Here is a 15,652-nt window from a genome sequence, read left to right as displayed (position 1 = left end):
TTTCTTTGGCAACCACATTGCGAACCTTACCCAATTGTTTGAATAGCCATCTGTTTGAACCCCTTTTACCTCCCATGAGCACTTGAATGGTCTTGACATATGCAAAAGTTAAAGTGTGGGGTAGTGGTTTGGTGTTTGAGTGGAACCAATGAAATAGAGGAAAGGTGCAGTTTTGGAAGAGTAAAAGAAGAAGCGCCACGTAAAAAAAATGAATAAATATAGTAGTTGATAAGTGGTAGCTTGATACAAATGCACCTAAAGGAATGGGATGTTATAAAGAAAATGTGGTGGAACGTCTGGTTGACATAAGTATGATTTGGAAGGTTAATGTGATTGTATTAAAAGTGCTTAGGGAGGTTAGTCACTATATCCAAATATATCCTACCCATTCCTTAGCCTACATTACAACCAAGTGAAGTCCTAATTGATCTTAGACTGAATAGGCACGATTAATAGATTAGTACACTACGGGCAAGCCTATGGTGCATCTTTGTAGCATGTGAATGTTCTTTTTGAGAGTGAGCGAATTTTGTCCATCTAAGTTCCTAATTGTTCTTAATAATATCAATTGTGGAACTACTCTCTTGTGTGATGTGAGGGCATGTGATTCACGAAGGAAAGATAAGTCTTGACTTCTGTATAGAGTAGTTTGAGTAAGTGCGAATATTGCATGGCATGAGAGATTCAACTTTTGAGGCAAAGGTTGTTCACTACTAGGTGCAAATTTGGTGAATTGTTCTTGGTGTGATTCGTTAAAGGGAAAGCTTAGGGAAGGAACTTTGATAGAGTATGGTGGATTGCTCGAGGACTAGCAATGATTTAAGTGTGGGGTGTTGATAATAGGCTACATAGACGATATTTACACCCTAATTATACCATGCTTTATTGTTGTTTTATAGGCTAAATGATAACAAAATGCTCTAATTGGTGTTCTTTCGCTTTGCAGGGACTAATCCAAGTTAGAAAGAACTATGGAGTATTTTGGAGTCAATAATGTGAAGAAAACGTCCAATCAAGAAGCACCCGAGCGGAAAGAAGCAAAAAGTGGATTGGGGTTGAATCCACCGCGACCGCGGTAGGCCAAAGACGCGAGGCAGAATGTCTGGCTCTTACCGCGGTCGCGTCGCGGCCGCGGCCGCGGTGAACTGTGCAGTTGCCCAGAACTTGTGGGACCAAAGTGTAACTCGGGAAAAACTTATTCCAAACCCTTATAAACTCAAGAAGCTCGCCCAAGAAAGTATCAAGCTTTTTTTTTAACTACTTTGGAGGCAAGAACAAGTGTGAGAAGATCAACCAAACATTAGAGTTTTTCTATCTTCTCTTTATTATTGCAATTTCAAATTATGAACAATTTAGTAGTTTTCTCTTGCTTTGTTATGAGTAGCTAAATAGTTGATCTAGGGTTGATGGAACCAATTGTTGGATGAAGTTTTGACTCAACTTTGTTATAATCGAGCCGGATTTATTATATGATTGTTCAACTACGTTTTGTATGGTGATTAATTGAATGGACCCTTGATTAATCTTGTCTAATTGCCTTGTGTTGCTTGAGAAAGAATACTAGGTTAGACTGCTGTTGAACAACACCACTTTTTGGTAATTGAAGAGATTCATTACTTGAACTTAAAAGTGGGGTTAGAGATAACGAAACTTTGGTGGGATAAATCAGAGCTGCACAAATTGTCAGCTAGAGTAGTTCGAGAGAATGCTCTAGTAAATTATCGTAGTTGATCGAGAGATAATTACGATAACCCATAGCTCATAATCCTCATAGAGTATTACGGCGAGATTATAGCAAAAGAGTTAAGACTTAAACTAGAAATAGGGGAAATCAATGCCCTAGACCTTTTTACCCTTGAATTATCTTTGATTTAGCATATTGTTATTTTTAAGATCATTTGAAGTAGTTACACAAAAACCCAACCTTTATTGATAAAAATCTTGCATCTGGAAATTGTTTGAGTTGATAATAGCATTGCCAAGAGTTGTAATAGATAGGTTAGTTCCCTGAGGATTCGACTCCGGACTTAAAATCGGATTATATTTGCAACGACCGCTTTGTCTTTTAGAAGACATAGTTGGGCGTGATCGGGCTTCAAAGCACAAAATTAGGTTATAAAACATAAGATGACCTATCGGGTCATCACAAAAGGAAAAAAATAATCAATTTTGTCTTGAACTTCTAAAATGACAAATAATTTGAGATAACTATCTTTAGTAGCCATAACTCTTAATATGAGACGGAGGAAGTAGTAAATTTCAAATACGAGGAAATAATGCATTAAATCTCTACTATTATTTTATACTTGTCTTCGAAAGACCGAGATTAAATGTTTTCATTCACGATACACTAAAAATTTAGTTTATGTACGCCTTATCATCATAATTGTCATTTAAATGATTTAGTTTATATACGCCTTATCATCATAATTGACATTCAAATGCGCACAGAACAAATTTTCTAAGGTCAAATTAGTTTGCGCACATTTCAACCATTAGTTTGCGCACATTTCAACCATTGACACCTACATCATTCCTCCACACGTAGAATCAGGGGCGGACCTTCGCCGAAAAATTACACTGTATATATGAGGCAAAATCTGTTTTTTACCTCTATATATTAAATTTTAAACACCCTTAACACAATCCAAAAGTGTAGTTTAGTGGTCAAGGAGGTTCAAAATCTGCATAAGGTCATGAGTTCAATTCCCGCTAGCTACAAAAAAATTTTTTGAACCCCCTTTGTGAACACATATATGTATTGAATAATGTACTTACTAAAATTTACGCCAATGAGAAAACAAATACCTAATAAACTTTTTCTACTTTTGGTGGGATTCAAATAATAATAATAACCTGTATTCTTCATTTCAGTTTCTTAATTTACAAGGGGAAAAAATTACAAGCAGATTTCTGATAATAAACATAAAAATATGTAACAAAAATAACTTAGGAAATCATTTAAAATTTATACAAGTCTCTTCACAACAAAATTGTATTTACTCAAAATCAAAAGAAATATGTGCAAAATCAACCTCAAGAGGAAGATTCAAAAGGAATTCATTTCAAGAGAGTAACTCCTCTTCAACTTCACCAACTCTTTCGCAACTTCATTAAGCACATTCTCTTCCTTCCCTTCTCCGGCAAAACCAAACCCTCCGGCCACCAAATCTTTGCCGTCATCCGCCTTGCTCCACTCCTCTACCGGCTTTACCACCACTAATGTCGCCCCCTTCATCATGCAACCTTTCGCCGGTAACTCTAGCTCCGGCACGTACCACATCTTCACCTTCAATGCCGGTACCTTCGCCCTAAAAACCAATAACAACAACGTTTTAGCCCCCAAACAAATTGAAATTAGTTATAGGATATCTCACTGACGGTGTTTCTTCATTTAAATTCATCTCCGTCAATATTATATTAAATAAAGATAAAAGTAAAAATATGATCTACTACTACTAACTAATACTAGAAGGGAACCTTGACGTAATGGTACAAGGGTAAAAATTGTTGTCGTGTGATCAGAAATTCACAAAACCGCATAATCTCTTGCAGAAGTATAAAATAAGGTTGTATACTATCATATGATCCTGCCCTTTTTCTGACCCCGTAAAGCGGGAGCTTAATGCACTAAACTACTTATTTTTTAATTATCTCGATGTGACCTATAACTCACATGTTCGAGCCATGCAATCAGCAACTGATGCAAATATGCTGCCTACATCACACCTGTACAGTCCTTACCTGGGCCATATTTCGTGCATCGCACTGCCCTTTTAACTTTTAACTTCGTTTAGTTGTGTCTTGACATCTTTATATATGGTCAATCCTAACTTCATGAACTAAAATTTAGGGTTGAGTTAGACCATGTCCATTTACCCCTTTTACCATTACTAATAATAATAGTGAAAAACTGAATATATACCAGAAGTTCTGTCCATTTTTAGCATATAAATAAATCTTCGACAATGCTAAAATACCTGTTAGACGAAAATACCCTCGTATTTCTCCTCATTTCTTCAACTTGTTCGCAGTTCATACAACAAATTCCTTGACCAATATCGTCCGTAATCACTACATTTTCAAGCATTTTCTTCTCCTTAATCGTTTCTTCTAACAAACAATGCCGCGTTGATGCTGCTATTACACACGAAATTATCCACACAATTCGCAATTTCAACTCATCGTTTGTCATTCGTAGCGATTCTACTGAATCGCCTCGTTGTATAATACGAAAATTTTCGGTTACGGTTTCTTCTCCGCCTTGATATTCGTGAATCGGAGAAATCGACGTTCCTCCGACGATCAAACAATGTTTCAATTGACTTCCGAATTCCGCTTTCCATTTCAGCAACGAATCGCCGGAATTTTTCAAACCAATATTTTCGCCGGCGGCAAGTTGAATTTCTAATTGCTTGATTTCGTTGAAATTTCTCAGAATTTCAGCTGGAGAAGTATAAGAACAAGTACAATTACAATTATAGCCATCATTTTTCTGGCTAAAAGTATAAGGAATGGGTATACAAATTGGGTTCCATTTTGTAATTTGAAGAAGAAAAAACTGAAATGGTTTGAGAAAAACTCTGTTGAAAAACTGAAAAAGTTGATTTCTATTGGAATTTGATGATTTGTGGTGATTTTGGGGTGGAATTGTGAGAGAAATATTTTGTGTTTGGGTAATGAGAGAGTAAAAACGTTTACAAAGAGACGAGAAAATGCAAAGGGATTTACAATCTTGAACTTTTTCAAAGATTGTTAGCACAATGGCATCAGGTAAACGATCGAACAAATCTTCATTTTCTTTTACAGCAAAAATAGTTGACATTTTCTTCTTCTTTTTTGGCTTCTTATTGTTCTTGTTATGTTATTTTTGTTATTGTTATTTATATATAGAAGGTTTTTGAATGTGAGATTTTGTTGTAAGGGTTTTCGAGAAGATATTAAATACGTGTGAAGATATTTATAAATGATCAAGTAGCCTTTGATGTCCCGGTCCATCGAATTCAGCACTTTTTTGCTCTGATTTATCCAATGAAACAAAATAAAGGAAAAATTGTAAAGTATAATTGCTCTTTAAAATAATAATCAATTAAATATATATTTTCGTATATAAATATATATTTTGTTTTAATTTATGTGAACCTATTTAATTGTACATAAAGTTTAAGAAAGAAATGAATACTTTTGATATTTGTTGTCCTAATCAAGCTATAGTATTTGCGTGGATATGATTCTTCTGAAACATATAGTATTAACCATATTATAGTATTTATGTGACTCTAAAAACCTCTCATTAACGATAGAATTTGAAATTTAAGTTAGATCATTACTAATTTTAGAAATAATTTATTCTTTTTGAAACAGACTAAAGAAAAATATGTTCACATAAATTGAAATAAAGAAAGTAATATATATTATTTTTAATATTTAAAATAATAAATATAATTATTTGATCGACTAAATGTATTATAGAGGGATGTTTTATAGATGTACATTGTACACGTTTTGGGGGGCGTCGCTATTTTTGACTTTGGGAAAAGGGGGCTGAAGACTGAAGATTGAAAATAGCAGACAATAGATTTGTCGTGTTGACAGGTAGTATTTCTATTCAGAAGTGCGTGGCAAGCTTATCTTTATCCAAAATGAGGATGATAATTGATCGGCTTATATTATTTTATAACTTTAAGTTTTAGTATTTGTTTTTATGCAACTGGATGCACAAAATATTTCACGTACAGTTTGGAAAAGAACCGCACCCCAAGAAGATATAGGGTGTGTTTTATATAACGAAAAATATTTTCTGTGAAAATATTTTCTTGGAAAATATGTAGTAATCTTATTCTTTTTTTGGTGTTTGATACGCAAATTAAGGAAAATGACTTCTCAAGAGTATTCATAAATAATTTAAATATAATAAACATGAAGCCATAAACTTTCAAACCAACAACCTTCCGAATCCACAAATTTCATAAATTTTCGAACCACTAAACTTTCGAAACCGCAGAATTTCGAACCCGTAAACTTTATAATTTCTAAACCCGTAAACTTTCAAACACATAAACCTCCGAACTCATAACTTTGATACTTGTAAATTTTTGAACCTTTAAACCGATAAAAAAAAAACTAAAACTAGAAAATATATTTAAAAAATATTTTTTATTCATGAGGGGGGGGGGTAGAGGGGGCAGGGGAGGTGGGGGCGGAAAAATGAAAAAAAGACAGAAATTTGAAATTACAAAAAAAAAGTAAAATTTTTTTTAGTTCCGGGGGAGGGGGTGGGCGTGGGGTAGGGGTAGGGGGAGGAGTGGGAGTAGGTGGTGCAGAAAAACGAAAAAAACAAGAAATTTAGAAATTAGCAAAAAAAATAAAGGTAAAATTTTTTTTTAGTCGGGTAGGAGAGGTTGGGGTGGGGTGGAGGGATAGTAGGGTGGGTGGTAACAGAAAAACTGAAATTTATAAAAAAAAAAAAAAAAAAAAAAAAAAAAAAANGGTGGGGAATGTTGAGAAGGAGTTTTGGAAAATATTTTCCCTTCTCTTGATAAGGAAAATATTTTCCTCCAACTGGAGTAAAATGAGTTGATAAGGAAAATGTTTTCCAAAATATTTAAGCCAACCAAACATGGGAAAATTGGAAAATATTTTCTGAAAAATATTTTTCTTCGTACCTGTAGACAATAAATTTGCGTCGAGAAAACTAAAATCAAGACCGAAAATATCGCAACAATCGTAGTATTTTATTTCGAATATTTTGAGTGTTTACAATCTCTATGAATCCTCTGATTCTTCTTTTCAATTGTAAATAAATTCAAAGGCCTTTGAGCTTGATTTTGAATTTGTAGTTATCGCCACGAAAGATGATCTTGTTCTTGAGCTTGAGCTTGATTGCTTGGACTTGAACTTCTTTTGGTCTTCGTTCTTGAGCTTGGAATTGATTTGTTCTTCGTTCTTGAGCTTGAACTTGAACTTGATTTGGTCTTCGTTCTTGAGCTTGGACTTGACTGCTTGAACTTGAACTTGTGGAGGAATTTGCACCGTTTGATCCACGAGCTTTTTCTTGCTTCTTGTTATAGCTTCTGGTCTCTTTTATAAATTATGAAGACCCATATTTATAGTTGTGGGAGGGAAGAGTTGTGATAAGAACAAACTATTTCCGACCAATCAAATTGAAGTGTGACATGGCCGCATTTGATTGGCCAGAACATGTCACTTGCACACGTGGCACGATTTCATTGGTCTTTTAGTGTGACTTGTCATGCCTTGTCATTTTGACACGTGGCATGATCCTATCTGCTCTTCCGTTTGACTTGGCGCGCCACGTCATTTGACACGCGGCACCAAACTGGGCCTCTAGGAAGATGACACCTTGGGCTTAATGAAGTGGTCTAATTACTTTAGCCCAATTAAATGGGCTAGCCCAACTAATGGATTAAGACTTATTTATTTAATTCATATATATTGGACTTATATAATTAATTCAGTTATATTAGCCCATAATATTTATTTGGACCAATATATCTTGAATTTTAAAATATAATCCAAATTATTTTATGGATTTAAATCCAATAAATTTTGCATGCCTACAGTACCTAACACACTCATAATGTAAGTAGTTTACTATGATACAAGTATCAGTGGCTGTTTTACGGTTCGAACATATAATCTATAAGTCACGCAAAAACAACCCGTGACCTACTGTTTTCCTGAAAGGATAATGTTTCCGCTAGTTTTTCTGAGATTTCATGGTTCTTCTACTACTAGTAAAGGATGGCCATGCTGAGCATGGGCCCAATCACTATAGTGCAGGATTTGAGTTTTTTTTATATTCATTCAAATTTTTGGTGGTCTAAGTTGTATGATATCTCACTGAAACTGTTGGGATATATGCTATTAACCATGGATTTGGTTTAGATATAGTATTTATTATGATAATATTTTTCATTCAATTTTATAAAGTTTTAATAGGTCATATATTAATCGGTGTCCTTTGCTTATATAGTAGATGATTTAGTGTATAGAATTTAGCTTATACACGGAAGATTAGATCATCGGTTCTTATAAGTATACAATTTGAGTTCACAATCTAACGATGGAATTGAACAAACCATCAGGAATGATTGTAGCACAAGATTAAATAATAATTATATCAGAAACTTCAAAAGTACGATGTTTTTTCCTACTCATTCTAGTTCTAAAGTGTTTTGAACTCTTGCATTTCTTTTAGAGTGGTTTTATCTTTTGTTGGTGGCATAATAATAAACCATGGGATTTTATTTTGGTAATTAAAGAATGTTTTTTTAGCTTCCCTTTTGTCACAAAATTGTCCAACTTGGGTATTCACTTTACACAATTTATATATAATTATTTTTTGATTAAATCCTATGTTTCTGTCGCGTTCATGCATTATTAATAATAGAATAGGCCATGGTGTCTATTTGAATTCATTTATTGCATAATTTTATAAGTTTGAACAGATTGATTTGTAAGAAAGCAAGTTTGATATGAAATGAATGGATAGCAAAGAGATCACATTGTTAATATTTAGTTTGTAAAATAGTTTTGCATTAGGTGTCATTATAAATTTTAAAAATATATTAAGAATTTTGAACAGTATTATTTGAAAAAGTACTTTATAGAGTAGAAGTTTGTGTTAGGCTTTAATTAAAAAAATATTTTACTTAATATTATAGTAACAATATATGGTTAGCCAAGAATTCAGGAAATTTTATCCCTATTCATTAGAAATCAACAAATTCCTTTACAATCTAAATTATGCAGTACAATGTAAAATATGATTATAATTAATGAAACCAACAAGAGAAAGAATGGCTGCGTAGCAACTACAATAAGCTAACAAAGAAAAACGGTCAGACATCATCCACAATGTAGCCTTATGGGGTTTGAGAGTCGTGTTTAGGGAGAGAACTTTACGGGATAAGTGTTAGTGTGTCACTTGTGTTTGCCTCTTCGTGAGGGTGTTCTCTTAATATTTTTGTATTCACTTTTATATAGTGGATTGCTCATCTCCGCGGTGGATGTAGGCCAGTTGATCGAACCACGTTATATGTTTGTGTCTCTTTTGGTAGATTTCTCTTTTGTTATCTGATTTACCATCGTTAAGGGTTTGCTTTACTAGCTTCCGCATGACACCTGATTTTTTTCGTTCCTAACAAGTGATATCCGAGCGAGGTTCAAGACAGATTCATCTTGGCGGGTTAAGTTCTAGCCTCAACATATTTGACGGCAATCAGAATTTTTGTCTGAGAAATTTGACCGGACAGTGCTACGCACGTAGAGACAAACTTTGCGGTGGAGATTTGGAGATGCGGCATGTTGAAGGCTATGTGAAGAACGTGGATCAAGTTTATTTTGTCAGAAAATTCAGACCAAGGGAGAGAATTGTTAGGTGTTTGTCCAGACTTTCTTACCATATTTGATTTTCCTATCTGTAGAAGGAAAGGACAACATATTTACCATAATTGGGTTTTCCTTTTCGTAGAAGGAAATTATAAATCTTCCATATACTAGTCCTTTTTTCTTGTAGGAAAATGTTTGGACTTCTATAAATTGAGGATCCTTCCTTCTCATTCAATAGCATCCACAATGTAACCATATGGGGTTTGAGAGTCGTATTTAGGGGGAGAACTTTACGGGACAAGTGTTAGTGTGTCACTTGTGTTTGCCTTTTCGTGAGGTTGTTCTCTCAATATTTTTGTACTCTCTTTTATATAGTGGATTGCTCATCTCCGCCGTGGATGTAGGTGAGTTGACCGAACCACGTTATATGTTTGTAAAAAAAAAAAAAAACGGCCAGACAAAATAATCCAGAAAACAATTGAAAGTAACTCATTTGGTTATTTTGAAGAAAAAAAAATAGCGATTTGGAAGTGAAATTACAATCTCTTTCACAAAACAATAATTTTTTTGTATAGCCTATGGTAGCGCCTACCAAGTAAGATCGGCGTCATTCTATACCCATTCGTCGAACCCAAATTAAAATTATATAATACTACAATAATTTTTGTCTATCCCAAAAATATACCATCTAGGCAATGCCATAATTGATAAGTCAGGCGTAAATTAATTTATTTTTCAGAAATTTTTATATTTAGATATTATTTAAAAAGGTAAAATAATTTCAAAAAAATTCAATTCGGCATAGTTAAGATCTATATAAAATTTATCTCTTAAGCATCTGATGTCATTATTGTTTTTTACCAGAAGCAGTACCATTTTTTGGATAAACTATCTACAATTTTTTAGTGGGAGTAAATAACAAACAATACAAAGTCATAGGAATTGTGAAAGAAGATATGTGCAGTTACAATGGATCAATTCAATTTGAGCTAATCAATTTACTGCTCCAATTATAAGCGCTACTATTACTTTAAAACATATTTTTAATGAATTTTTTATTTTTAGGTATATCAATGACAATTTACTAATGCTTTAGACAACAACAACAATAACCTAGTGTAATCCCACAAGTGGGGTCTGGGATGGTAGGATGTACGCAGCCCTATCCCTACTCCAGACGGGCAGAAAGACTATTTTCGACAGACCCTCGACAGAGACATTGTTTACTAATGCTTTAGAGATCTATAAAATTAATGAAAAGTTCTACAAAATAAAATAAATCAGTAAAATGATGTGTAAAGGTTCAATAAGGATCCGATACAATTAATTCAGAGAGGAAAGATGGGTTACAATATTTTCATAATTAGAACATAAAAAGGCTGACACTGAATAATTAAATCGAATAAAAATTAACATGCTTAATAATCATAGAATACATGTTTAATATTTAAATTAGATAAATTTTAGCTTAAGGAAAGTTTGCTGTTACTTCTATTTTTACCCTATTAATTTATAAGGAAACAGAATTTCACTTTTAAAAGTATTACTGTACAACTTTACACTGTCAAAGGGTCAAACAACCTTGGACAAGCAAATGACTGAAGAAAAATGCAAATAAAACATTCATGTTTTTTAAAGAAAAAGAAAAAGGAACGGAAAATGTTGTTGTACGTGTCCTTCACCATGAATCCGAACTATGCGCTTTTTGAGCAGTCAAATTGTTCTCAAAGTTTGTTATATTTACTCAAATACCAAGGGCAACTGAAGCAATAAAGAGATTATTTAGGGGCATAAGAATTCTTCAAAAACGGCGCTGCTAAAAATTACAATAATACCCTTCTGACCCAGCCTGTAACTGGATGAGTTCTCTTCTGTCAGCTAATAGAAGTATTCTATGCTCAAAAATACCCTTATTAACCCGAAATTTAACCGGATGCACCTCTCATTGCCACTTATTAATAGTAGTAATTTTATTGACTAACTTTATGTTTTATATTTAGGCAGAATAGCCTATTAGACACTTGTACTTATACTGGTTTGTCATCCCGGTCCCTATATTTGATAGAGTTTCATCTAAACACTTCTACCTGATAAAAATGAGTGTCTCAAATCCTTCTGACGCCGCGTGTCTCTCAATCGCGCTATGTCAGAATCCACATCAGATAAAAATATGCCAGATCATTTTTTATTTAGACAAAAAATCTAAAATAACTTTGACTTACCATTTTTCTCTTTTGACTTTTTATTTATTTTTCTTTACTTCCCCACCATCACTTTTTTCTTGCTATTCTCCACTGCCATGGCCGAAAATTTCTCCGGCCACCATGAAACTCCTTCCTTCCGTTTTTTTTTTTATTTCATAATCTTTCCTCTATCCTATTTTCTCAAAAGCTCCCTCTAAACAGATCTGAAATCATATTTTTAGGCAGAAAACATATCTCAAATAAAGATAATACAGATTCCATCTTTTTTATTTCTTTTTTGCCTTCACTTTCACCCAAAAACCAATAAAACTTACCAAAACAATATAAACTTTCATATTCTTCTTCATAAACTTATTGAAGTTAATTGATCAAAAAATATTTGACGGTGACAAATCAATAGTGAAGAGCCTCAATCTTGGTGGTGGATGACAGTTAAAAATGAAGGATGACGAAGGGGAGGAGGCCAACAGGGGATTTCAAAGTGAAATTAATAAAACATTTTTATGTTGGTAATTTTGTTTAATATCAAAGCCTAATAAAAGGGGGGGAGGTAGAAAAAAGGGTTGGGCGGAAAGGAACGGGGAAGAAGAAGATAGGAAGAGGGGAACATGGGTGTTGGAAGGGGTTATGACGGGAAGGGGTCATGACGGAAAGCAGGGGTCTTTAGGATTTTTTTCAATCTTTTTTCATTTATTTTTATTGTTTCTTTTTCTTGTGATTTTTCAAAATAATTTCTTTAATCAAAATAATTGACGCACACGCTTTTTATAGCGTGTAATCACGCAATTATCTGACTCATCAAAACAAATGCCAACTAAGCTCGGTCAACGGTCAGAAGGGTTTATGAAGTAGGTTTTGATAAACTAGAAGTGTTTGGATGAAACTCCACAGAATATAAGGACCGGGATGACAAACCTGAACAAGTATAGGAGTCTACTAGGCCATTCTGCCTTATATTTATATGTCGAAGCACGAGATATTATTATGTTGTTCTTGGTTTTTTTAAGGCTTAAAATAGGTTTAGCAACAAAAAAAAAAGGCTTAAACTAGGTATAATATTTTTTTCGTCCCAATTTATGTGAAGGTGTTCGGATTTCGAGAGTCAAACGAATTATTATTTGACTGATTTTTTCATATATTTTTTTAAAATTGTAGATTATTAATAATGATGACTTATAATATTTTTTATATAGCTTTTAAATATACAAATTATATTTTAAAAAATATAATAATTTTATGTTTAAATATAGGATCAAAGTTGTAAAGCTTAAATCTCGAAAAACAAAAGAATCACATAATGATTATGGTTAAGTGTCAAAAAAATCAGAACCAATGTGTATATAACAAAACGTGGCAGGGCGTTGAAACAAAGGAGACCCCTTTGGTCATTAGCCAAAACATCAGCTACTTGGTTCGCTTTTTCTGGATACATAACATATTATTAGCCTATCCAGCTAATCCAAAAATGATTCACAATCATCAATAATATGTGATTAGGTTTTTTAATCATTTTCAATAGGTGCAAAACAACCTCAAGCATCGACTTTGATTTCCAATGAAGTAAAGTTGTAGTCCTTGAAGCAACAACAAAAGTTCAGCTTGCATACTATTAGGCGGTGTCTTCCTGAGATGTCTTAGAAGGTAACATGAGACATAGCAACTGGTTTTTGTGTGATTACTTTTTCGCTAACTGAAGGCCCATGTAAGATTATAGTGTTCAAAAAGTGAATTGAATGAAAACTTGATTGTATTAAAGAAGAAACAATTATAAGAAGTTAAACGTTGAATGCTTACAAAAACTTCTAGGAAAACTTGAATGCTTACAAAAACTTCTACTACTTTACCCTTTTGTGCATGTCTTATAAAGAAAAACATAAGTTAGAGAACATGACATAAATAATTTAAAAATCATAAGGCAAATATAGAAAGTAAAGCTAATCTATATTTACATGAAAAAGGACCTAAAATCATACGAACAAAAATATTTGGTCCAGAGCGGCACTTCGAGGTGCCACAAGCCCACAACCTTGTTTTCAGCTTTAGTTGGTGCACGTTGCGCCCAGGATTTGGGCGCACAGGGGCTGCATGCTAAATTGCTAATGGACGTTGTTGGCATTGCTGTAAGATAATTAATTCGCAACTATAACAAAGATTAAGACACAATCATATAGATATAAAATCATAATCTTAGTTAGAGTCTAAGGAAGCGATCGTTAAACTCTATAAATTCAACAGTGACAGCAAACGGCGATTAAGCCTGGGACCAACTTTTACAGCTACGCGCTCTCACAGGGCATCTACTGTAACCACGTATTCAAGAGCCAGAATACGCTAGGGTTTTCTGATAGTTAAGGAAAGGGGTATTTGCCTCTATTTATAAAGAGTGCCTACCCATCACAGGCCAATTGTTATTGGGCCTCACTTATCCACACACATAGTATTTAATATTAGGCATTTTATTTATCCACCACTTGGGCCATGTCACTATCCTTTCAGGCTATAACCAATTAACGTAAGTCCAAATTCCAACATTCTCCCGCTTGGACACCAACGTTAATTGAGGACGAGAAAACAATTTTAAGACTTTTGAGTTTTGAGAAAAATATTTTTAAGAAAATAAAAAAAGTTTTTAGACTCCATAGTGGCCACACTACTCACATAGTCAATGATAGAATGACCCATACAACAATCTATCCAGTCTCAATGGAGAATATAATAATGAATCATAGCAGACATCACACCATTTCAAGGTATGAATTCTATCTAGAGTCACATGTGCTAGAATTTTCATCAACACGGATCAAACATGTGTGCTAAGCATATTATCTTTCTAATCAAGGTGAACATGGTCACACCTCTTAGAAAAGTATAATCCTCCAAGTGATATAATGACCATATCACCTCAAGAGCCTCCAAGTGATACAAAAGATCATCTCACCTCAGGAAGTTTCCCTTGTGCCTTACCCGGGATAATCAAGGCAACAAGCAGCAAAACTCAAAGAAACCATAAATTTTTGCAATATCCAGTTGGAAATAAAAATAAATAAATTATCATGTTAGTCAATAAGCATAACAAATATAATTAACACAAACTTGTATGAAAACAAAATTTATTAAAAGCAATATCTCAATCAGCAATTACAAAATAACTCTCACTGACAAAGCACATCAGAAGACTCTAAAATATCTATGTTTTGAGCATGTCATTAAACATTACATGTCTAAACCCTTTCGTCAAAGGATCAACCAACATAGATTCTGTGTTAATATGCCCAATACATATCACCTTCTTTTACCATGTCTCTAACCTTAAGAAACTTAAGCTTAACATGCTTAGAGCCTCTTGTTCTCTAAAAGTAACTCGGTTGCACGGTTGTCACAGAAAATAGTCACAGGTTTAGATATAAAATTCATAATTTGTAATTTAGTAAGAAATTTTTTCATCCAGACAGCATGTGAAGCAGTCTCAAAACAAACAATAAACTCAGCTTCCATTGTGGATGTAGCAATGATACTTTTTGTAAGAAACAGCACCTCCAACCAACATAAAAATATACCCAGAAGTTGATTTCACAATGTCTTGGCAACCTGCAAAATCAGAATCTAAATATACCATTAGGTCTTGATCTCAACCTTTTTGTACACAAACATGAAGTTTTTTGGTGTATTGTAGATATCTCATCATTTTCTTTGCAGCCACCCAATGTGCCCACCCAGGATTAGAAGAAATCTTTCCAATATATTAACAGCAAATGATATATCAGGCCTTCTATAAACCTGTTAATACATCAAGCAGCCAACAACACTTGCATATGGCACATCTTTCATAGTTCTCTTTTCAACATTATTTTTCGGATATTGATCCTTGCTAAGTTTGTCCCCTTTTATAACAGGTGCAATACCAAGTCACAGTCTTGCATATTGAAAGTTTTAAGAACACTCTCAATATAGGAACGTTGTGATAAACCCAACAAACCACGTGACTTATCTCTTTTAATTTCTATCCTAAGAACAAAAGAGGCTTCACCAAGATCTTTCATATTAGAAGAGATGAAAATTGCTTAGTCTCATTCATCAAGCCCAAATCATTTGTG

At 33.7% G+C, this 15,652-nt stretch overlaps 1 protein-coding gene across 1 annotated transcript; it reads right to left on the bottom strand.

Moving 5' to 3' along the window:
• LOC109228699 (F-box protein At1g30200-like) lies at nt 2,838-4,940 on the bottom strand. Its single transcript, XM_019393870.1, has 2 exons — nt 3,981-4,940; nt 2,838-3,311 (listed from the first exon to the last, which is right to left on the bottom strand). Exons 1-2 carry the CDS (start codon nt 4,823-4,825, stop codon nt 3,050-3,052), a joined length of 1,107 nt encoding a protein of 368 aa, XP_019249415.1. The 5' UTR covers nt 4,826-4,940; the 3' UTR covers nt 2,838-3,049.

This window comes from Nicotiana attenuata, chromosome 1 (genome assembly GCF_001879085.1).
Source record: "Nicotiana attenuata strain UT chromosome 1, NIATTr2, whole genome shotgun sequence".
In the NCBI taxonomy this organism is placed as follows: Eukaryota; Viridiplantae; Streptophyta; class Magnoliopsida; order Solanales; family Solanaceae; genus Nicotiana; species Nicotiana attenuata.
This window is presented reverse-complemented; position numbering and strand designations above follow the sequence as displayed.

Coding starts and splice junctions, on each gene's coding strand:
- LOC109228699 (XM_019393870.1), bottom strand. CDS start 4,825: ATGTCAACTATTTTTGCTGTAAAAGAAAATGAAGATTTGTTCGATCGT. Junction 3,312..3,980: donor AGGGTATTTTCGTCTAACAG/GTATTTTAGCAT, acceptor ATTGGTTTTTAG/GGCGAAGGTACCGGCATTGA.